Below are 22,867 nucleotides of genomic sequence, written 5' to 3' on the forward strand. Positions count from 1 at the left end.
CTCCTGTGTTGTGTGGTGGTGATGCACGGTGACAAGCTGCTGCTTCCAGATCAGCAGGAATGAACGGTTCTCAAGAGTTTATCAGTAAGTAATCTTTTACTCTACAGGACTCTGCGGGGGGGGGGGGTCTTTTTTTCATCTTTATTGCTTGGCTCTAGTAGAGGTTCTTCTGTCTTGTTAAATCAGAGCCACAGCTAAATAACACCTCCCCCAACTCTAGTTTTCATGTTGCCTGCTGTTTGGCATTAAGGTTCAAATAGACAGAAGAATAATGATGAGAGCATCAATTACAGATACAGGTTACATGGTTTAATGTTCAAAAGCAGTCGTCCTGCTGGAGGAGGTCACATGATCAACAGATCCCCTCATGACATAAAGGGAGTCGAATGTAAACACCGTGTTTTCACACATTTACTGAAAAATAGAGCAGGAGAAACAGACGACCGTCTTTGCTGATAGTTTGGCGCTCTGAAGGAGCACCGGGGAAGCGAGTTCATTTTTAAAAGTGCATTTTGCATAATATGGGGCATTTAATGCCATTAAAATGTATCATGTGCTGAACAGCCTTCAGTTGGCAACATGAGCAGTTTGCAGCATGTGCCAATAATCTGCAAGGAGGAGGGGGGGAAGAAACAGACCCTGTATAAATGTATTTAGGACTAAACAGCATATAAGAACAACATCAGGTGGAATAATAAGAGTGTTAAAGCTACATGAGGCCTCTTTTCAAGACGGAGCATTCTCATGTCTGCATACCCCCATGTGCCCACACAAAGCAACCACCGACCTGCTGACCTCAAACTAATATCCACACAGCTCTTCTGGGGCTTTTGTCAGGTCTTGGTGCCTGGGATCAGTAGCCCAGTGTTGGTGTGCACTTCTAGCCATCATCTCCTGAACTCTGCTGGTCTGAACAGCTATGTTTTCTTCATCCTTCGCTGTCTTGCTCCCTCACACTGTGTTGGAACTCAACCAATCCCTTTTACTGTCCTCATCTGGTACATGTGCCCTACATTCACGTGCCTTTAAGGGGAAGGTTCATGAAGGGCTTTAGGTAAAACAGAGACGATTTGCATGTAATTTTATGTCTGGGGGAGCACCTAGAGGGGAATAGAAAACACAACAAATCTGCAGAGTGTGCAGGTGATCATTGCTGCACAGACATAGACAACAAGCAGCCCAAATCACCATGAAATGCCTCTATTGGATGATTCTGAGAGACTGAGTGGTGAAAACTCCAGCTGACTAATAATTTGCACATGAATGCTGAGTGTTGTTGATGAGGCATCTAGGTGGAGAACTACATTCTGCAGCTTCACACTGACTGCGCTGCCCCCCCCACCCCCTCCCTCCATCCCTACCTGCTGCTGCTGAGGCGCGCGCTGATACAGCGGAGATGCGTCTGCGCGTGTGGAAGTCCGGCAAGGCGCTGATTGGCTGCAGATGACATCATCCAGTCAAGAGCTATTGTTGGAAAGAGGATGAGCTCATCGTTAGAAGCCAGTTTCAGAGTGCAGAGCGAGGACAGAGGACGCGACAGCAGCAGCAGCAGCAGCAGCGGAGGAAGAGGAAGAGGAGGAGGACAGATTTAATCAGAAAGCAAGAGTGGACAGAAAGATTCTGCAGACGTGAGGCCGAGATCTGATCTGGACTTGTGCAGCAACAAGAGGACGGATCCGGTTTTGGAGAGGGACGCTCACAGTGAGTGCTTAGAAATAAGTAACATCTCCATTTTGCGCGAGAAAAACACACACTAAGTAGGAAGACAGGACATTCTTACAATGTGCTGGTTCTTTCTCAGCTGGAGCCTTTATCACATCGACAGATGGACATGAACTGTGTGTTAGATTAGGAACAGTTGCTCCTTCCAGCTCTTCTGTTCCTGCGCTCTGGTGGAACACAGCGACATTTGGGGCATTGCACACACAACTCAGCCTGATGTCATCAAAGTTGCAATAAGGAAAGAAAAAAAAAAAGCCTCCAGGTCTAACGTGGTGCGTGTTGTGCTGCTGCAGATATGGTTTGGTCCCGGGAGAGAGAGGCGGAGCGGCCCCCGCTGTCCGTCATCCTGCCGCGGCTCTACCTCGGAGCGGAGCGCGACGTGACGCAGGTAGGACCGGGATTACAGTGGTGGAGGAAGCTTTTACACAAGTACAGGGAGAAAAGTCACAGTGTCAAAATACAATGTGCAACATTCTATAAAAGTGTTAAATAACCAACAGTAAAAGCACTCATTGTGCAGAAAGGTCTGCTGCAGAATCTAATATGTTACTGGGTTATTATTACTGATGCAGCTGGTAACAGCAGAGCACATTTCAGATACCTTTAATCCATAATAACACATCATAATTTAGTTTGTTACTCATTCATTTGGTTAATTAGTTGATTTATAATCTGTATTAATTGTCTTAATCTGCAAAGTTACTACAGTTATCAAATAAATGTGTTGGAGTAAAAAGTACAATATTGAGTAAAAGCATAAAATAGACTCAAGTAAAGTACAACTACCTCAAATTGCACTTAAGTACAGTACTTGAGTTAATGTACTTATTAAAAGTATCAACAAAAAGTACTTCATGTATCAAAAGTACTTATTGTGCAGCAGTGAGGACCTTATCAGCATTCTATTGATGATGTGTTTGGGTTACTGCTGATGCATTATTGTGTAATCAGCATTTTACTGTTGTGTTCTGTTGCGGTGGAGCTCATTTCAGTACGACTGGGTGGTTAAATCTGCACTTTAGACAGTGATCACATGGTTTGTATGTAAACTCTGTGACAACAAAAGCACATTTGTACATTTGAAACATTCAGAAGTAATAGTTCCTGTGGAATGCTGCCAGTAGACTGAACACAATGACTTCACTTTATCAAGGGACAAATGATTGAAATAAGGCGAGACAATGAAAATCACTGAAACAAAGTAAATGATAGAAATGATAGAATGTTATTTCTTTGCTTGTGTGTGTGTGTGTGTGTGTGGTAGGACCGGCTGGCCTCTCTCGGTATATCCTATGTGCTGAGTGTGAGCCGCTGCAGCCCCCAGCCCTCCTTTTTGCCTTGCTCCAGATATCTTCGCATCCCCATCGATGACTCCCTGTGGGACGACCTGCTGCCCTGGATCCCACAGGCTCTGCACTTCATCGGTCAGCAACCACAGTATTACTAGTATTGTAACTTGTAAAAATGTCCAAATATGGATGAAATGAATGTAAGAGGCTGACTTAGATGATAGACTGCTGCTTGTCTCTCGTGTGCAGTGTGACTAACTTGTCACTGTGTGTTCTGTGTTCAGACTCAGCCATGTCCTCTGGGGCCTCCGTGTTGGTCCACTGTGCAGCAGGAATCTCTCGCTCCCCGGCTCTGGCTGTGGCCTACATCATGTACAGCCTGGGAATGGACCTGGACCACGCCTACAGGTACAGCTGCTGGCCCACATTCACTCTGCAGCTCCATATGAGCCGTGCAGTAATTCATCACGTCTGCTAATGTGATGAGCATTAGCTCCAACTAACTGCTTCCATCCCGCTGCTGCACGTGCTTTTTTAATATTAGATTGGCCAAATTGAAACACATAAACATATTGTACATGCTGTGTATTGTAAGCATACTTATATCATGTTGAAACCCAAAATTATTCATGCTGTAATTTCATATTTCCACTTCACCAATATCAAATGTAGCTGCAATCAGATGATCCACTAAAGGGAAATGAATCCTCAGCAATGTGTTGAGCGTAGAGTTCCAGCAGGCGACCAATAGTGAGCCAACTTGACAGCACTGACAGTGGAGGGGATGCAGAGCGGAAGGGTCAGAAACAGGAGAACCTGTCGTCGCCCATTAGCTGTGCTGCGCCTTTCACTTTTATTCAGCCTCCTCTGATGGAGTGACAGACAGCACAGAAGAACTGCTTCTGGGTGAGAGCATTGAGGAAGCAGCTTAAACATGCATTCTGTGTCAGGGCCAGCAGGGGGCGACGTGCTAAAAAGATTCCTATTTATTGTGCTGACCATTTTGAGGACTTGGAAGTCATGAGCTGCTGTTAAATGAGCTCAACTGGAAAACTGGGGAAATGATATTGCATTGGAGACAATGTCAGCTGCTTTGTGTTCTGATAAAAACACATCTGGACAATCTGTCATTATGCCTTTATATGTTGTTATAACATGATGCTAATAATGCTAACAGAACACATCAGTTCAGATGGCAATGAAAACTAATACCTGCCAGCACTAATAATGATTATTGATGCGGCCCTCCAACACACACACACACACACACACACACACACACACACACACACACATGCCCAGGCATATTAATATACTGTACATACATATTTTACCTCAACTCATCTTATGAAAGTTGAGAAAGCCATAACTATTGTTATTCTCACTCTTTACTTTTATATGTCCTGTGTGTGTCATGCTACCTGTTGCTTGTCAGTGTGTGAGCTGTGGTAGAACAGCAGACTTAACCCTCACTCTGTCTGTCCCTTCTTAAGGTTTGTGAAAGAGCGCCGGCCCTCCATCTCTCCTAACTTCAACTTCCTGGGTCAGCTGCAGCACTTCCAGGGCACTCTGAGCCAGAAGGCGCCTGGTGGTGACCTCCTCATCCAGCAGCTCGACAACCGCCTGCCATCCATCACTGGCAATGTTAACCATGCTCACATGGGCCAGAACATGAATTACCAGGTCGACCGTGCCACCAGCGACCCACGAGAGATCACGCAGGAACACAGAGAGAATTTCTGCCACACAGACAAACCACAACAGAGACACTCACATTCAGAGGGAAGCGGACACCAGCAGCTTTCCCTGTCGGGGAAACTTTGGACTCTCAGTCAGAACCAGCAGCAAGTCCAGACGCCAAGCGAGGTTCAGGCTCCACGTCCCTGTGAGCCAGTCAAACCAGCAGCGAAGCCCACACAGTTACAACTCCCAGCAGGCTCCACTTCTCTGCTAGAGAAACGCAAAAGCCTCAGCCTTTCTTTGACCCCTTTGGGAATCTCCCCTCCCTCCCCAGCATGCAGCAGCCAGCAAGCAACGGACGCCACCACATCCAAAACGGTCCACAGCAGGGAGGCCGGAGAAAGGCCCGAGGCAAAGACACAGAGCAACAGTGGCTCCTGCAGGCAGGCAGGGGACACACACAGGGAGCAGAGCCCCCCCCACAGCAAGTGCAGCAGAGCCGAGGGTAGGGAGCAGGGCCTGCTGTCGCCCTTCAGCTTCACCCTCAACAAGCTGCTGGACTGGGGGGAGAGGGTGCTGCTGGGAGGGATCTTTGTCCACCCTGTAAGGATGGGACAGCCTGCGCTGCCGTACAGGTGTTGAGCATGCTGACGGGGGGGCTGGAGCAACTGATGTTCAGGATGCTTAGTGTGTCTGTTTGTGTCTGTGCATGTTTGTCTAAAGGACCCATAGCGCACATGTGATGTACATACAGGAGGTACGACAGAACCTTTGTCTTCTATTTCTATTTATTTATTTGTTGCAGAGCTGAATATAAGAGGTATACCTCCACACACGCTTCTTGTTTATCCCACACTGACACTGTGGTCAGCATATCTTGTCATTTTTAAGATGCAGTTATTTTAAAAGACTTTTGGGACGATGGCTTGAAATGTATTTACGGATGATTAAAGGTGACATTTCAACTGTGTCTTGTTGCGTTTTCTCAGTCAGTAAGAGGCTTCAGTCTAAAACACGATCGTTAGGGAGGGTGTGTAATGAGGAGGTCTAAGTGTAGTAATGCAAATATTAAAGTGGGTATGACGACAAGAAGACAGTGTGGCCTGGTAGAGACTCCACATATGGACAGGCTATAATCCACAGGTAATGAAATCTGAGGCCATCGTGAAGTTAGATGTTATGTCCTGTCAGTAGAATTAGTGTACTGCAGGCAAACTGTGCACCTGCAGAACCAAAGGGATCCCAACAGATCCAGGCTCACTGTGAGGGATCTATAGTAATTTAACTGAAACCAAAGAAGAATGCCACCTGACATGATAGGATCCGTAGGGTGGATCCTCCTTCCTCCATGTGAAGGTGGTTCACATTGTGCCTGTTCTGAAATGAATCTAGTATTTAATGTAATCCAGTGGTCACAGAGCAGAGCTGGGGCCACAAATCCTGATCAAATCACTGAACGTGATAAGATGGTCCAAGATCATATTCATTTAGATGCACATGAGCTTTGTGTTTAGATTGTCACCGCAGTATATCTATGAAAAGTGGTGTAAACGGGAGCAGAAGCTGCTAACAGGGAACCAGGTTAATGTGGCAGTAACATTAATCTGACTGACGTGATTTCTAAATTACAACCTGTCTGATGAAGCTCTCAGTGTATCACAGCCTCCTCGTTCTCCTATTTCTATGAGCCACAAGGAAACATAACTTTGATCACAATATTTCTAAAGATCAACAATTAACACTGATCAGAATGGCTGCAGTTATTTTGCCTGCATGTATATTATGGGCTCCATCTTTCCCAGGCCACAATGCTTTAGGCTCATTCTATTCGTTTGGAATGGAGGTCTATAAATGTGGGTTTTATAATTCTAAAGAATCCAGAGTCAGTAATATTTTACTGAGTAAAGACATGACAAGTTAACATGTAAAAGGCAAAGCGCTATACTACCACCTGTAGCACAATATATACAGATCACAGAAAGTGACAAATAAGGAACCTGAATAGGTAAACATGTATATACCTCACACATTGTAGGCTGCATTATTATCATCATTATTATATTGTAATAGATTACAACAGAGTAGTGATTATAGTGCTGGAGAATAGTGTGTGGAAAGGTGCTTATAAGCCACATTAGTATAAATGAGAGTGAAGCCTACAGTGTAGCTGCAGCTCCGCCAGGACTGCTGGAGGAGCTGTGTGGCACGTGTCCAGGTGCAGAGGTGAGGTATGTGTGTCTCAGGGCGCAGCTTTCCAACACTGTTCCTCATTTGGATTTAAAGTCAGCGGTGTTGCTGCAGAGAGGGGCGAGGGGGGGGTCACCTCAGCTCGGGGCCGCAGTGAAGAAGCACTGAGCTTCCTGGATGTTCTGCTTCCAGCTGAAACTCTCCTGTGATTGTTCCCACTAGTTATTATTATGGGCTGTAATGGTAAAGAGGGCCGCAGCCCGGACCGCGTGCTGCTCTCACATCCTGGGGGAGCCGCTGGGCTGCAGTGATGTCACGGATACTCAAATGACCAAATAAGGAAACTGACACATGAAAGTGGAATTTGCTCCTCTGGGTTTTTACTTGTACCGAGAAGAAAGTTCAGCTATTACTATTATTCTTCTCACTCTGGCTCTTATGAGCGTCGGTGTGTGATCCCGACACACCGCGGTGTGTGTGTGTGTGTGTGAGTGTGTAACATCGGTGTGTGAGCTTTCTGTGTGACTTTCTTGAGGAAAGAGAAAAGAGGAAGCAGTTCCGCCCTCCGCAGCAGCAGCAGCAGCCCCGGAGGAGCAGAGAGCAGAAGCCCGGAGCGGAGCGCCGATCGTCGGACTGTCGGTGGACTTTGGTTCGGAGCTCCATGTGAAGAAGTCTCACTTTGAAGCTGCATCGATCGGATCGTTGCATCGACGTGAACAGGGGGAGGGGAGGGGTTTTTTTTTACTCGACTACTTTACTTCGGATCTGGTCTCCGCTGGGGGGGGGGGGGTGGATTTAGCTGCTGCTGGACGGCGGGGCTGATCCAGGCCCTGGGAAGTTTCTGATCCGGACCAACCTCGAGATCTCAGAGAGGCAGAATGAGCGGAGAAGAGGAGAGATTCAAACTGGTGGTGGTGGGAGGAGGAGGGGTGGGGAAGAGCGCCCTGACCATCCAGTTCATCCAGGTACTGACCCCCCAACACCAGCTGGTGTTAGCTTCACTGAGCCTCTGTCACTGTGAAAACTCTGAGGCTGGTGAGTCACTCATAGTCAAGTCATCAGTCATCAGCAAGGTGCCTCAGGGTTCTAATGGGAAGTCTTATTGTGAGTTAGAACAAGAAGTAAACTGTGACAATAGGAATGAGTTTAATGAAACATTTGGTGCAGGTTAGTGGTCCTGATGAACTAAGAGCTAAATGTTTAACCCTCATTCCTGTTCATGAATGTCTTATTACTAATCTGTAAGTGATTTATGAAGTCAGTTACCCTTTTTAAACTTATAAACTTATTTAGAAGGGTTCAACCACCATGCACAGGCCCGGCGTAACTCTTCCCTCCACTTTTCAAACTACACATGAAGGTGTTAGATTTTTAAATGTCTTTTTCCTACCTGCTCAGCACCACTGGTTCCATTCTGTACTTTATTCCATTGGCACTTTCTTGTAGCAGGAAGTCCATCACAGTGATCATCACGTCTGCTTTAGTTTCAGTAAGGTTTTGTGGTGCTGCACAGTAAAACAAGCTGAACCGTAGCTGTTCAGATGCACTTTGGTCTGTCGTTGAGTCGATTGTTAAATGATATCACACAGTTTTCCGTCCCGTCTGGCTGTGATTAGCCGGTCGCAGAAGAAGAGCTGCAAGGAAGATGAGTCAAAGCATCAGATCTATAAATGCAGTAAAACTCTATACTGCAAAAGTGCAGTGCTGGAACCCAACTGGAGGGTGTAGAAGTCGCTGGTAGTGATGTTAAGTACACGGGGTTTGTAGTAAACAGGTAACACATGCAGAGACGTGGACCCTGTCCTCAGTCAGCACTAGTCTGACATGTGGAGAGGCTCTCTCAGTGTATGGAGGTTTGACATGCAACACGTGGCCATATGCAATTTCAATAACTTAGATTAAGTAAAAAGTAAAGCAGCCATGCCAGCTAAGCATGCCTAGTCAGTTAAAGGACCATTTCAGAGTGTTTTTTAACATGTTGGTAACTGATGACACATCTCGTAGACTTTATGTTGCTGCCGGCCACACTTTAGATTGTGGTTATTCTCCCCTCCTGGCAGCCGTTTCTTTAGAAAGCCACAGTTGGCCAATGTTTGTGTCAGGTGCAAGTTAGCACAAGTTAACATTCACATAAGTGGCATAAGGAAGAGCAGGGCTGGTTGGTTATCACAGTGATTATTACAGCCGAGCCAGAGGGTGTGTTTTTTATGGGCCAGAGTCATTTTTCATCTTGTTGTCTTTGTGATAAAAGTCTGTAGGCGATAATGCATTTCATAATCAAACATTGATTAAAAAGAAGGAGGTAATAGCTTTAGTTTTAGTCTACCTTTCAGTTGCTAGCTGAAGACGTGTTGTAGCTCTGCTCTGAGGTCACACCTGTGTTGTCCATTAGATGTTGTAGTCATAGTGAGTTCTTATGAAACTATGGCTTTAATAAAAGCTAGATTTTTTTTAACTTTGTTAATTTCTTTATTTTACTTCTCATAACAGAGAATAATTCAAAAAATTAATTATAACTCACATTCATGTTTAAACAGTTAGAGAAATACACTGAGTATTATAGAGATGCTAATTCTATTCATTTAAAATCTGATTTGGTGTCTCTAGCTTCAAACACTTAAAAATGAAATATGAGTTACAAAGTTGTGTTTTTACTGAAACCCCATTGAAAACTAAAGGGACGACCAACCACATACATTGTGACAACCGTCCCTGTGATGAGGGTGGTCGGCACAATAAGTAAGAGTGTCTTTGATGCTGTTAAAATAAGTTCTAGAAATGAAAGGGATTCCCATTTCAGCCCCACACCTTGTGCTTCCCTCAAATGTAGGGAGGACTACTATGAGACATTTTGATGATGAACAAGAGAGCAACACCCCTGATCTCCTCTCCATCGTGATTTTGATAACAAAGCCTCATCTTATCTTATCTTGTCTTAACTTATCTGTTGAATAAATGTACAGCGTTTTTTTCTAGCCGAGTCGTATCTCAGCATCAGTAACAAGTGGCCGCTCTCCAACAGGCTCTCTAGATGGAGCCCGGTACTTGTTGGGAAAACTGTAAGACAAGCTACTGTATTTAAGAGACACAGTCTACTGCAGCTGCAGTCCATAGCAGTAGTTTGTTATTAACACTGTGTGTGTCCCACAGTCCTACTTTGTGTCAGACTATGACCCCACCATCGAAGACTCCTACACCAAGATCTGTACTGTGGATGGAAAAGAGACCCGGCTGGACAGTAAGGCTCCGTCACACCGGACACGATCTTGTTCTTCACACTGTTTGTCCGAATGATTGCAGAGTGTGTGAAAGGCTTTGTTTGAAAGCAGAGGGTGTGTTGCTCCGTGATGTGATATGACACAGGCAGTGTGTTTGCTCTCTGGATGTTTCATTCCCTTGTTAGGACTTGTACTTGGCCAGTGTTGCTGCATAGAGTCAGATTGTAGTTTGTTGGGTCACACAGTGATACGTGAATCATCAGATGGATGCAGATCAACTCTGTCGAGCTGCTGTTTGTCTGACTGCTCTTTAAAACTTTCCATGTTTATTTATAGCACTAAAGATTCAACTGTATTCCCTTCACAGCACAGAGTTACACTTTAGAAGGGCCCAACAACCATGTACTTAAATCTTCCCTCCACTTTTCAAACGACACATTAGGGTGTTAGATTTGTAAATGTCTTTTTCCTACCTGCTCTGCACCACTGGTTCCATTCTGTACTTTATTCCATTGACACTTCCTTGTAGCAGGAAGTCCATCACAGTGATCATCACGTCTGTGAATAGCACGTAGCTTGCAGTCATATCATATAGTCTTCAGCACCATGGAGACTCTTGTTTGCATGTTCATTGTATTGATTGTTAATTTGTAGCCGTCTTTTGTGCCTAGAAATGCCTAAACGTGAACTCAATTATCTGCAACACATACTGTACTTAAACATAAGTAGCTGTTAATAACAGCTTTGTGTTGCTGTCTGTTGTCGTACCTGCACCTCCAGCTTTGTCTGTGAAAGGTTGTTCATAGCAAGCAATGTAACACATTTGAATATGTGTGTGTGTGTGTGTGTGCTTGTCAGTCTTGGACACAGCAGGTCAGGAGGAGTTTGGGGCCATGAGGGAGCAGTACATGCGCTCAGGAGAAGGCTTCTTACTGGTATTTGCACTCAACGATCGTGGCAGGTAATGGAAATGGAATGTGGTGGACACAGTGTGATGAGTGTGATGCACGTGTCACACAAACACAAACAAAATGTATGTGAGAATGTGAGAAATACTGCAAAACATTTGCTGGGGGGGTCGTTGTATTAGATGACATGTGGTTATAGAAGTGTTGAGGATTGTGTCAACCCCCGGTCGGCGCTGCCTTTCAGTTTCACTGCTCTTGTCTCTGGTTTCATGTGGTCTGCAGCAGAGCTAAATGTTCACCACTGGATGCAGACTGTATTCTTATGCTTCTGTCTGACTTTCTATGGGCCCTGTGCTTGATCACTCAAAAGTTCTGTGGTTGGCAGTTCATAAATGAATATGAAATAAGCCCAAATGTTCATCTTTATAACATAGAAGCTCCATCTGTTTTGCACAAACCTGATAAATTACAAAACCATAGGACCTTGTGATCCATGTGCCTTACATGGAAAAGTGGAATTAGTGTTCATAATGACGCTTGATATCTCTCCCACAGTACACATTTTTTGGTCTTGTATTAATCCAGTGTTGCGTGTGTTAACACATGACTAACTAAAGGAAACATGTTAGATCACCTGGTAAACACAAGCACACATGTGGAACCTCATTTTATTGCATTACAAAATACTGTAGGTGTTGCCTATTCACACTGATCATCAGCATTTGCCTTTGAAAGCATGTTGTGTCTAAATGGGATCTGAGGAGCTGATTTGATTGGTCACCATTCGGACCAATTCCTGTATCACATGAATCTATGCTGTGATTTCTAATTCTTTCCTCCCAACAGCTACCATGAGGTCCAGAAATTCCACACACAGATCCTGAGAGTGAAGGACCGAGATGACTTCCCCATGGTGCTGGTTGGAAACAAGGCTGACCTGGATCAGCAAAGGGTGGTGCGTACCAGTCATCATCTTCATCATCTTTATGGTGTCAGTGGCTTTCCATCTGTTCCTGGAATATAGTGGAGTGCAAACGGATATAATACAATCTGATCAGTTTTCATCCAAGGTTTTAAGGGGGAATCTATGAAACTGTATGTGTTAAACTGACCTCAGTTATTATACACTGAACTGCAAAAACCATGGCAGCAAACAGGAACCTCTTACTTTTGTTTTATTTAGCTTTTCTTCTTCCTGTAGAGAGAAGCAAACCCAGTCCCAGACAAATAATCCTCCTACATTTGTGATGAAAGCTCTTATCTGGGCTAATCTCCTCAGGTGGACCAGTCATTATTGAATGGACTAGAGAGTGTAACAACAGCACAGCTGGATAGGATGAAAAGTAAGAGGCGAAGGACTGGCGGCTGTGTCTGGACACTGTTTGCTTTGTGTGCAGATCTCCAGGGAGGATGCTCAGGCATTTGCCAGAGAGAACAGGATCCACTACATGGAGGCTTCGGCCAAGAACCGCTTCAATGTGGATGAGGCCTTCCTGGAGCTGGTTCAAATTATCAGGTACAGTATTCATTTATTTTACTTCACTGTTTCACACATTTAGACATTATGATCCATGAAAAATAATTTCAGTGATCTTATTTAATCTTTCCTGTAATGTTTTGGCTCTGTGTTTTTCTGCTGAACACTGAGAAATATTCTGGTCCGCCTCTGGTTTCTTATGTATGACTTTCCAAACTGGGGAGTCATAATGAAACAGCGTTAAAACAGGGGGCATGCTGTATAGGTAGCAGTGAGACAATGAGATATGAGCCAGTTGGAGTAACAGATTATTTGTTACTGCTCAGAGGTTTATAAATTTATATCACTGGAAAGTGATCACAGCTGTAACTATTTTATCTGTTGCCACGGTGATTGTGAGGTAAACAGGTGAAATACAGCATTCACATCACAAAGTAATCCACTAGGGATGTGGGCTTGCATGTGTTTGATTGGTAAGTGCAGCACCTTGCTGGATGACGTCCTGCTGGCTTCAGTGACCCTACGTCGGCACCTCACTTTGCCACACGACTGGCTCAGTTCAAATAAATGAGAAGGCTGCATTTGTCCACACAGGGCTACTGTCAGCGTGAACGTGACCTAATGCAAACAAGAGTGTGGACGTGCTGATTTGTCCAACAAGCGTTCTCCACTGCCCTCACATATGTTGGTTGTGTTGATTGATACGGATGCAGCTGGAACTTGGATTAGTTGGGGCAGTCCCCAAATTTAATTCCAGACTTTTCCCCAAAACGAGGAACAAATCGAAAGCAGAACCTGTGACGATGGATAAACATCACATTTTGTTACATTTCTGCAGTCGAAAGGGCTTTAAGTAGTTTTATCTCACTTCCAAGAATCTTCCTGACCTTCTTTCTCGTCAGACCTTTCAAACCTTTGTTCAGCAGTGAATAAAGTAATACTGTATAATATGAACAAGGGGGCTTTGTGCCCCCTATGACCAGGGGCAAAACTGATTTTTTTCCTCTCTTTATTTTTCCATCTTGGTCCACAGAAGGTTCCAGGAGATGGAGAGCCCTCCTCTTCCAGCTCATCACACAGGGAAACAGAACAGTGGTGGCTGTCCCTGTGTCCTCCTCTAAGTACTGTTACTATGGACACCAAAGCCTCATCCTTCTACAGCTTGTCCAAAAAGAAGTGTGTGTTAGTGTGCGCGCGTGAGTGTGTGTGTGTATGAGGGAAAGATAGAGGGAGGCAGAGAGAGAGAGAGAGAGAGAGGTAGATAGATCAATAGAGAGAAATAGAGAGGGGGGCGCATTGTTTTCAATCCAAATGGTTTCTTTTGCACTTTTGCCTAAAACAACTTTTAAATCAGTGTGATCTTTAGTTTTAATGAGAGGATCTAAAGGGAAAGGTGTCACATATCAGTGTCAGCAGAGTTAGTTTTGTGGAAACAGGAAGTCCGTGCACTGGCCGGTGTACCGATGACATGGGGTAATAATGATGTTACTGTACATAGTCTGTCCACAAATGCCATCATGTTACCAAACTGCTGTTAGAAAGAATGCTGCCTCCTCCTACAGATGCCAGGAGTGACATCACCACCACTCAGCTGTGTCACATCGCCAATTTATATCCAATGCTATTTCTTTAGTGCAAAAGAAAACAGACATGTCAAAAATGGTCATGTAACATTTGAACTCGCTAATAACATGTGGCACGCCCAAAGGCATGAAATCATTCCCTGTCATGTTTGATGCCTTCCTGCAGGGGGCAGCAGAGCCCCACAGCAGAGCTATAAGGGGAAAGGGAGGAACAGTAACAGCGGTTGCAGGCGCCCCCATCTTTCCACCTGCGTTGCCATAATGAGATAGAATATTGTAAACGCCCATGAACACCAGCTGTCAGTTTAAGGGCCATGACCATACTGTACATTATCCAGATGCAGTATGGGAACTCCTGCAGCCTACACTATCTGAATGAGGAAGAGTCGGATTCAAAATTTGATTGTAAACTACAGCAGTGTTCATGACAGCAGATCTTTTTTCTATGTTTGCACATTTCAACGCTCGACAGCTGGGCATCATGTAGGTCGGATACAAATAGTCCCTGGATGTTTATTGGACTGCACTCTGGTACTATTTCTATTTTTTTTTTCATTTCATTTATTCCCTTAGTTCTATTTACATTAATAGTGTCTGAAAATGAGGCATAATGTATAATGGTGAATTTTTACAGGAATCAACAACAGTGATCACAGAGGCGACATAGCTTTAATGACTTGCTGGCACTGAAAGTTCATTCGTCACTCTTGGCCTTGAGTGCAGCAGTTACAAAATAATCCTAACCCACGGTTCAAGAGGGGGCTGCATTCAGCAGGTTACACTCTGGAACCTCACAGCTAGACGCCACTAAATCCTACAAGCTGTATCTTTCAAGTGTTGAATGGTTTTTGGTAGCTGTTTATACTTTGTGACTTAAAGACTGTTGAGATGTTCTGGCAGTCCAACCACATGAGGGATCCCCATGGGGGTGCCTCTGGGGGTGCCTTAGTAAGGATTAAGTGGAACTTGAGTTGAGATTATTTTGTCATGCAGGGGATGGGAAACACTATTCTGTCAATTCTGAAGGTTTGTAACATTTTGGTATCGTCCAGCGTATCACATTGGAGATTTGAATATTATCTCCATTATAATCTTGCAGGAGTGCAAAGGTGTTCATGTACAGCACACACAAAAAGATGATATGTTTGAGGCTGCCCTTCATAAGAACAAGTTCTGTTCTTTATTTTGTCTTTCCACTATTTTGTCACAGTTTGCAATCTGGGCTGCAGTCTAAGCCTGCAGACATGTGCTACCCCCCCTCTCCTGTGCAGTAGCCCCAACCAACACAACAGCCAGCATTCATTCACAAACAGACATGGCCAATTGTTTTTGTTGGGGAGGACATCCTACCTGATCCAGGGCCAGTGATGCCAACACCCCCCCCCCATACCCTGATATGTGTTCTTTTATTGGTAGAGACACAATCCAAAAGCACAGACACGAGTCCAGTTCGCGCCTGCTTCACTGCTTTTTATTTGCAAAGAAAGATTAGCTCAGCTTCATCAAATTCACTTGAGAATTGAAAAAAAAAAAAGTACTTTCCCAAATATTCAGTTTCATATCTGCCATATGTTATGCTTCTGGCAGTTTGGCTTCACTTCTTTTTCCTTTTAATAAGAATTCATATTTATATCTATCTTGCAGCCTGTATTACACATCCTGAGTTTTATATTGAAATAAAAGTCCAATCACTTTTATACATCATTAAAACATTTACTCCAACTTTTATTTCTGTTGTGTCTTGTGTGATCCTTCAAACTAACACAGTGTTGTGTGATTTATTAGGGGCTTAATCTTAAATTATCATCATTGAGATTTTCTTGTGCCAGATATTGGTCAATGAATGAGATTACATATGTTTTACATCCAACCCATTCATGCAGTGGAGCTGAAGGTGTTCATTTAGTCATATGAGCACCAGCTCAAAGACTGTCCACTGTCCACTAATGTCATGCTGACAGTTTCAGAAGCTTGCATACAAAAAAATTCATGTCCTGTACAGTTTGAAGTTCAGTAGAAGTATACACATTTACCATGGATTTATTGATTCATTTTTCGTGGGACACTAAGATTCATGTATGTGTTTGTACAGTGGCCATTAAGCCAGTGTGGTGTCATTGTTAGGTTCCAGTTGACACGATTCATTCCTTATAATCAGGGTCTTATTCATACACTTTGTATAAATGATGACACCTACAAGCTGTGGGTGCTGTAGGCTTTTGAGATAAAGTGAGATGGTATAATCAGAATCATTATTCCAGGCACACTGGCACAAAGTTTTTGAAGGAACTCAGCAGGACGGTTGTTCCAAACATGTTGGAGAACTAACCACAGATCTTCTGTTGATGTCGGCTGCCTCAAAATAGCGAGTAGACAGTGAGACAGGCAGGTAGACAGACAGGTTTGTGGAGGTTCCTCCCTCCAGATGGTATGCTGTCCAACAGGTTTGTGGTGTGATGTTTCTCTCGGAAAACAGCACAACACATTGTGGTCTGACGATTTAAGCATAAAACTTTTTAAAAAAAGAGGTCTAAAGTAATATTGGTGCCTCCATGTTTCTGAAAATCCAGACCAACAAGTGACTTTTTTCACAGAAAACTTTGACAGACAAGTCAAACTGCAGCCAAGCAAGGAAGCAACAACTTTGAACAGGTGAGTGTCTGCGGCTCATTCTCTTCAAACTCAGGCCTCTGGCCACAAGTATTGGACTCATTTCCTCAGAGACCTGTCTCGTCATTTTCCGTGTAGTTTTTTGCTTCAATGGCAGTTTTGTCAGCGGTGTTGCTTCCAGTACTGTCCCTACTGCTGCTGGCCCACAGCTCTGTCACCTCCAGACATGCTCCAGGTAAGGCCACACCTCTTCTTTCTCTGTTGGTCAGTTCATACAAAGGCACAACACACACACAAGGCAAAACAGTCACTATATGGCTTTTGTATCTCATAATTCAAACCTGGCAGTATCACAAACATCCTGTGTGACATCCTGCCACTCTGGGGCCATTCACATTTTATGACACAGTTACTCACTGTAAATTAAACTTTCATCGGCACATATTATTTTTCAGCCATTTTGTTGCTAAGGTCGAGGTGGTCAAGGTGACTTTAGTTCACTTTTCATCACTTTGTTTCAACTATGAAATTATGTCAGCATTTTCACTTTCAGTTTTGTCACTCTGTCTGTCTGTCTGATTTGAAGTACACACATGATCATTTCAGCAAAGAACACCATCTTTATTTCACTTCCTCTGTTTTCCTCTGGAAACAACTCCGCAACCTCACTAAGTTTTAACTTCTAGATGCTCCCCTTCTAGGTGATATTCTATCAAGCATTGTAACAAAAGAACCAACAAGTTAATCTATTAGCACTGTCGAAAATGTAATTTTAAAAAAATATGACAACAAATATGTTGTATTTTTTTAAAGGGTTCAGTAATTTGCTAAAAGAGTTGGACACTAGTTAATTTAGTACATTTAGTAATAAATGTTATTCAAACAGGAGGAAAAGGTGCATGTGTTGGGGACTATTTTCAGTGGCGAATGATCCACATTTGGTGCTCGAGTGAGAATTCGAGGCAGCAGGATGGTGTATGTAGCACTGAGTCAAAACAAACAGTAGTGTGTGTTCATGGTAATGAGGGAACATATGACCCAGTGCCACAGCGTCGCTCACTGATGTGTCTGTAAAAGTTTTTGGACAACGAAGGATATATCAGGCTGTGGTATACACACAACACTTGGCTTGGCTCTGCACAAGGGACAAGAAAACTACAGGCAACTACACTTTTATTTATAACATTTATAAAAACAGTTAAAAATAATTTCTAAATACAAAGTATTTCTTTATAGTTTTAAATGATTGTGTTGTATCGGCATTGCTGTTACTCAGAATATGCTCTATTAGTTTATGTGGCTTGTGTCCTGCAGGAGATCCAGTGTTGGTGGACGAGCAGTCAGCGACCTCTTTCCTGTCCCGCTCGCTGCTCTATAACAGCTGGGACTTTGAGTTAGTGATGGCTGACAGTCTGGAGAGGGAGTGTGTGGAAGAGATGTGCACCTATGAGGAGGCCAGAGAAGTGTTTGAGGATGACGCACAGACGGTAACGCTGCTGTCTCTCTACTCCACACTAATATGGATGTAGAATTTTACAGCTTTTTTCACTTTACCTGGACAGGTTTTACATCACCTGAACAATTCTGTGATATTTTGTGTGATAGTTGTGTGAACAGGGACGAGAACCAGATATCATCAGAGAGAGTGCTGTGTCTTAGACACCTTACTTAAACATGCTTCAGAAAACCATTTTGTTTTGCATTTGAGAAAAATGATCTTATGGCATGTCCACATTGCCTTTAATGAAATGTCTTATGGTGGCTGCTTCATTTTTCCTTCTATTTTAATGAGGCTACCTCATTAAATATCCTTTTGTTTCCATTTCAGGAAGTATTTTGGAATGACTATGTCAATGGTCAAGGTAATACTTTAAAAGATGAATATTAGTCATTATTGTGGTGTAGGGGCCTTGGTGTTGGGCTTATTCAGCAGAATGTTTTCACATTGAAAATATATGCATACAATTAAATACATGCTTATTATTTCTGCATTGTTAATACTTTATTTATTATATTTGCTAGGTTAAAGGTACACTCCATGTACAATCCCCCAATGTCCTCCTGAATGTGATGGCTGTCAACAGACATTCTGTGATTAGGAATATTTGCATTTGAATATTTGACATATTGAATCATTTAGAGTATCTTAGATCACTTTAGGGTAGGCTACACTTTATAGGCAAATGCTCTGTGAAGGTGAAGTGAAAAAGTCTCACAGTCAGTCTGTATTACATGGAGCATCCTAAAGGAAGTTAGACATTAATGTTGATGACAGGAGACAGTTATGACTATAGTGATTAGTGACTAGCTAGCAGGCTGACGGGTATGAGAGCTGTTTGAGAAACTGTGGTTTGATACCAGTGATGTTTGCCTTTAAGCGTATGTACCCAGAGTGGATGTGTCAGGGCTGATAGCAGGGATCCTGGCTGTCCTTGTGTCTGCTGTTTTTGCCATTGTGCTGGGAATCTACTGCTACAAAGCCAAGAACAAGGGTGGATCGAGGTCAGCTCCGTAAGTCCACTCTGCTGCTCAGCTGTGATGACTTTGATCGATCAGGCCTTCCATCCATCCCCTTAGAGAAGACCATAATATTTTAACACTGCTGGACATAACATTCATTATGGATATTCAGGGTGCTCAAAAATGATATATAACAGCATCAGTGACCCCCCCCTCAGCCTTTTGTCGAGCACCACCAAAATTTTCCATTTGAAAAGATCTTTTTTTTAATTACCAGATGTACATTAAAGATGCTTCACAAATTTGCAGTCCCTAATACTGAATCTTAATTTGAGACTCTCTCTTTGAGACTATGACAATGTGCCAAACCAAGGTCACATGACTTATGGACATTATTGGACTACTTGTGCTGTAAGAGGGATTTCAGTGGGCAAGAAGACAATGCAACTATCCTTCAGAGGAAAGCTCTACGTTTCACAGCGAAGGGAATGACCTAGTGTTAATGCTTGTGAGAATAATTAATCAAAATCAATTGGGATATAACCAAAGCCCCAGTTTAAGCCTCTTATACAATTTTTATGTTTGCAACAAACAAAAAACAAGATATGGTCATGTTTTCAAAAACATGTTTTTTCTGTGTTTCAAACTGAAGCGTTCCTCAGATTTTTATATCTAAAATTAATTCCTTAATGAATTAATTGAATATTCTACTTCTTTAATGTGCCTTCCAAATAAATCCTCTAACACTGTATAAAATACCTGACTGCAAGTAAAAAGACAGCAAACATCATTGTCAGTGATAATTTGACTGTGTGATAATTTTAACAGTTTGAATGCAAACCAAACAGTAAGATTAAGTTAACAGTGCCAACAGTGTTATAATAGCTGGCACAGTAAAAGGTGGTCTGGCCAGTAATGACTACTTTCATTGGTCACATGACCATTTTTTGTATTTTGTAGTCCTCTGAGAGTCTCCTGAATCCTAATGTCTGACCCCCTGACCTTTTCTCTAATACTACAGTTGGTTTCCACTCATACACAACACAATCTATAAAAACAGGAAATCAAACATATTTGCTGTCCAATGTATAGAGCTCATTCATGTTTGCTTTAGATTTGATTAGCTTTCCTGCACAGTAACTGCTCTGGCTTGTTGGTTTTTTCTTAGTTTGATTTCTGTATATTGTGCTGTGTGCTGGTCCAGAGCTCCGGTGAGGATGGCAGGAGATGGACGTCCAGCCCCAGAGATGGTGCCCCTGGCTGGGCTCAGTGCCCCGGGTCTACCTAGCTACAATGACGCTCTGAACCGGAGTGGACAGCACGATGCCCCACCACCACCATATTCAGGGTAAGTCCATGCCCCAGTATGCATATGCACTTCCAGGCCAGTGTCTGAAATGGTCCAGCCAAACAACCACGTAAAGAAGGATGCACCTGCACAAAACATTATTTTTACAAAAAGTACTGTATGTTGAAATACACATGTTGTAGACAATTTCTAACAAAGGAACAGCTTTCATGTCAGACTGGATTTCCCAAGTCCCAAAAGCAACTAATTATTTTTTCAGTTCAAAAGAATGGAAAATGGTCTGTATTTGAAGAGGGCTTTTTGAGTCATTTCCACTACTCAAAGCACTTTTACATTACGTCCTCATTCACCCAAGCACACATCATCCATTCAGGAGGAATCTAAGTTGGAGCAGACTATTCTTTCACACACAGTCAGTGTCTTGCCCAAGGACACTTCAACATGCTGACTTAGAGGAGGGGGGGTCGACCTGCCGACCGTCCTCTACCTCTGAGCCACAGCTGCCCCAGAAGCAACTGGAAATTCATTGCTTTACCAATCTATGCCCTGACAATGATCACACAGCTGTGTTAACTATACCTTTATTTAACCCTAACAGCATCAAGGAGTTTCAACATGGCAGTGGATGCACGGATAGAAAAAATAATCTGAAATTCTAATGAAATCTGCCTTAAGATATTTGAGAGTGTCATTGTGCCCATGGCAGTGTATGGTAGTGAGGTGTGGGGTCCACTCAGTCATCAGAGTAATACCTGCTGGAACAAACATCCAACAGAATCTTGACCTGCAGAATCCAGCAGGCACATACACACAGAAAAACACCAGCAAATGCATGTAGAGCAGAATCAGGCAGATGTCCACTAACCATCAACATTCAAACAGAGCACTTAAATTAACCTTAAATCCAGACCCAGAGACACCCTACATTCCAAAGCCCTCCAACCCCCCACATGTCAGATGGTACTGAGACTAACTGCGCCCCCTCCCAGACACACCAGTCTTACAACAACAATGATTTCCAGCAAACCAATTCATAATGCAATGCAGAGAAGCCTATTTGGAACACTGGAGAGAAGAAACTAAATGGCAAAATAGATCAGAGCGTCTGAGCAGCCAAGCGAAGACAGAATTTGTGGTCACTGTTTGACAAGTGAGGTTCAGCCAGAGATGCACTTCCTCCTACAATGGAAAACATTCAGTGAAATTCACTTTAGCAATTTCAGTTTGGACATTTTGGATTCAAAATATATATGAAAAAACAAAATCATAATAAGAGAACTTTTCAGGGCCTGTCATATAGAAACTGTAGTTATTTTGCATTACTCACCCAGTATTTTCTATTTTCATGTGTGTGCTCTGTTCTGTGGATCTTGAGATACATTGCCTACTTAATCCATGTGTGCGTTCTGGTGAATTGGGGGTGTTTGTGATTAACCTCCCAGAATGATGCAGCCTGTCTGTTTGAAGCCTCTCTCTAAGAACTGAACCGGACTGCTGGACCTTCACGGACCACGCTGCTGTGTGTGGGAACGCTTTTAAAAGACTATGTCTCTCTCTGGCCACAGGGGCGCGCCCTCGGTGAATGCTAACCCGGGAGACAACGAAGGAGAGGACTGAACGAGCCCTTTTTCATCACGGTTGATGGGCACTCGGTTTGAGTGAACTTTTAAATATTGCATGTTTTTTGATGTACCGTATTTATGAGTGAAGATACGTCACAACCCCAGAATGACCACTGCTGACAGCATCATCTGCATGCTGACTGCCCGGTAGTCCATCCACTACAGATATGATGCTTAGCTGAGGGGGGTGGGGGGGTGGGGGGGGCACTGGATTTGTGGCTGCACTGCACACACAACTGTTTAGATGGTAAGGTACACTTCAGAGCAGGGCAACGAAAGACAATCAATTCATAGAAAGCATTGATTCTTTAAAAAAAAACAACCCCAGACAGCAATGGTTTATACAATAAATCACATAACAGTCTCAAGTTGTGTCCATTTCATTGAGCCATTGTCATTTTCTATAAGTTGCCAGTTCCACAGAGGCAGGTAGCCTCCATGTGTGACTCAGGAGGATGTCAGCATATCATTCTTTACATGCTCCAACTTGTACGTTGGTTGTTTGTCACACTTTACTGTAGAAATGCAGCTGGCTTCAGAAGCTGAGCTCTTCCACCAGAGTCACTGTCTACTGTCTTCCACAATGCTACAGCACACTGCGCTGCTGTGCATGACAAATTGTGTGTGCGTGCGTGTGTGAGTGTGTGTGTGTGTGTGAGAGAGAGAGAGAGAGAGAGAGAGAGACAGAGAGAGAGAGAGAGGGAGGGAAGGAGAGGATGAACGCCAGCCCAGTCATTCCTCTTAAAAATGGCGTCTTGTGAACAAAATGAGCGAAAATAGCTTCAGTGTACAGTGAGTGAGC

General features: G+C 43.4%; 3 protein-coding genes across 3 annotated transcripts; all 3 read left to right on the top strand.

Annotated features, from left to right (window-relative positions):
- Positions 1–1,548: 1,548 nt before the first annotated feature.
- On the top strand, positions 1,549–5,601 carry LOC139217192 (uncharacterized). The gene is made up of 5 exons (XM_070848501.1): positions 1,549–1,701; positions 2,016–2,110; positions 2,987–3,146; positions 3,296–3,419; positions 4,505–5,601. Exons 2-5 carry the CDS (start codon positions 2,018–2,020, stop codon positions 5,331–5,333), a joined length of 1,206 nt encoding a protein of 401 aa, XP_070704602.1. The 5' UTR covers positions 1,549–1,701; positions 2,016–2,017; the 3' UTR covers positions 5,334–5,601.
- A 2,086-nt stretch (positions 5,602–7,687) lies between these two features.
- rras (RAS related) lies at positions 7,688–15,775 on the top strand. Its single transcript, XM_070847665.1, has 6 exons — positions 7,688–7,843; positions 10,029–10,116; positions 10,955–11,057; positions 11,851–11,959; positions 12,402–12,520; positions 13,515–15,775. Exons 1-6 carry the CDS (start codon positions 7,757–7,759, stop codon positions 13,600–13,602), a joined length of 594 nt encoding a protein of 197 aa, XP_070703766.1. The 5' UTR covers positions 7,688–7,756; the 3' UTR covers positions 13,603–15,775.
- An 841-nt stretch (positions 15,776–16,616) lies between these two features.
- Positions 16,617–22,429, top strand: prrg2 (proline rich Gla (G-carboxyglutamic acid) 2). Its single transcript, XM_070847664.1, has 7 exons — positions 16,617–16,716; positions 16,813–16,909; positions 17,989–18,161; positions 18,503–18,536; positions 19,053–19,185; positions 20,339–20,482; positions 22,009–22,429. The coding sequence occupies exons 2-7, from the start codon at positions 16,825–16,827 to the stop codon at positions 22,058–22,060; spliced, it is 621 nt and encodes a 206-aa protein (XP_070703765.1). The 5' UTR covers positions 16,617–16,716; positions 16,813–16,824; the 3' UTR covers positions 22,061–22,429.
- Positions 22,430–22,867: the final 438 nt, after the last annotated feature.

Source organism: Pempheris klunzingeri, chromosome 17 (assembly GCF_042242105.1).
Source record: "Pempheris klunzingeri isolate RE-2024b chromosome 17, fPemKlu1.hap1, whole genome shotgun sequence".
NCBI classification, from domain to species: domain Eukaryota; kingdom Metazoa; phylum Chordata; class Actinopteri; order Acropomatiformes; family Pempheridae; genus Pempheris; species Pempheris klunzingeri.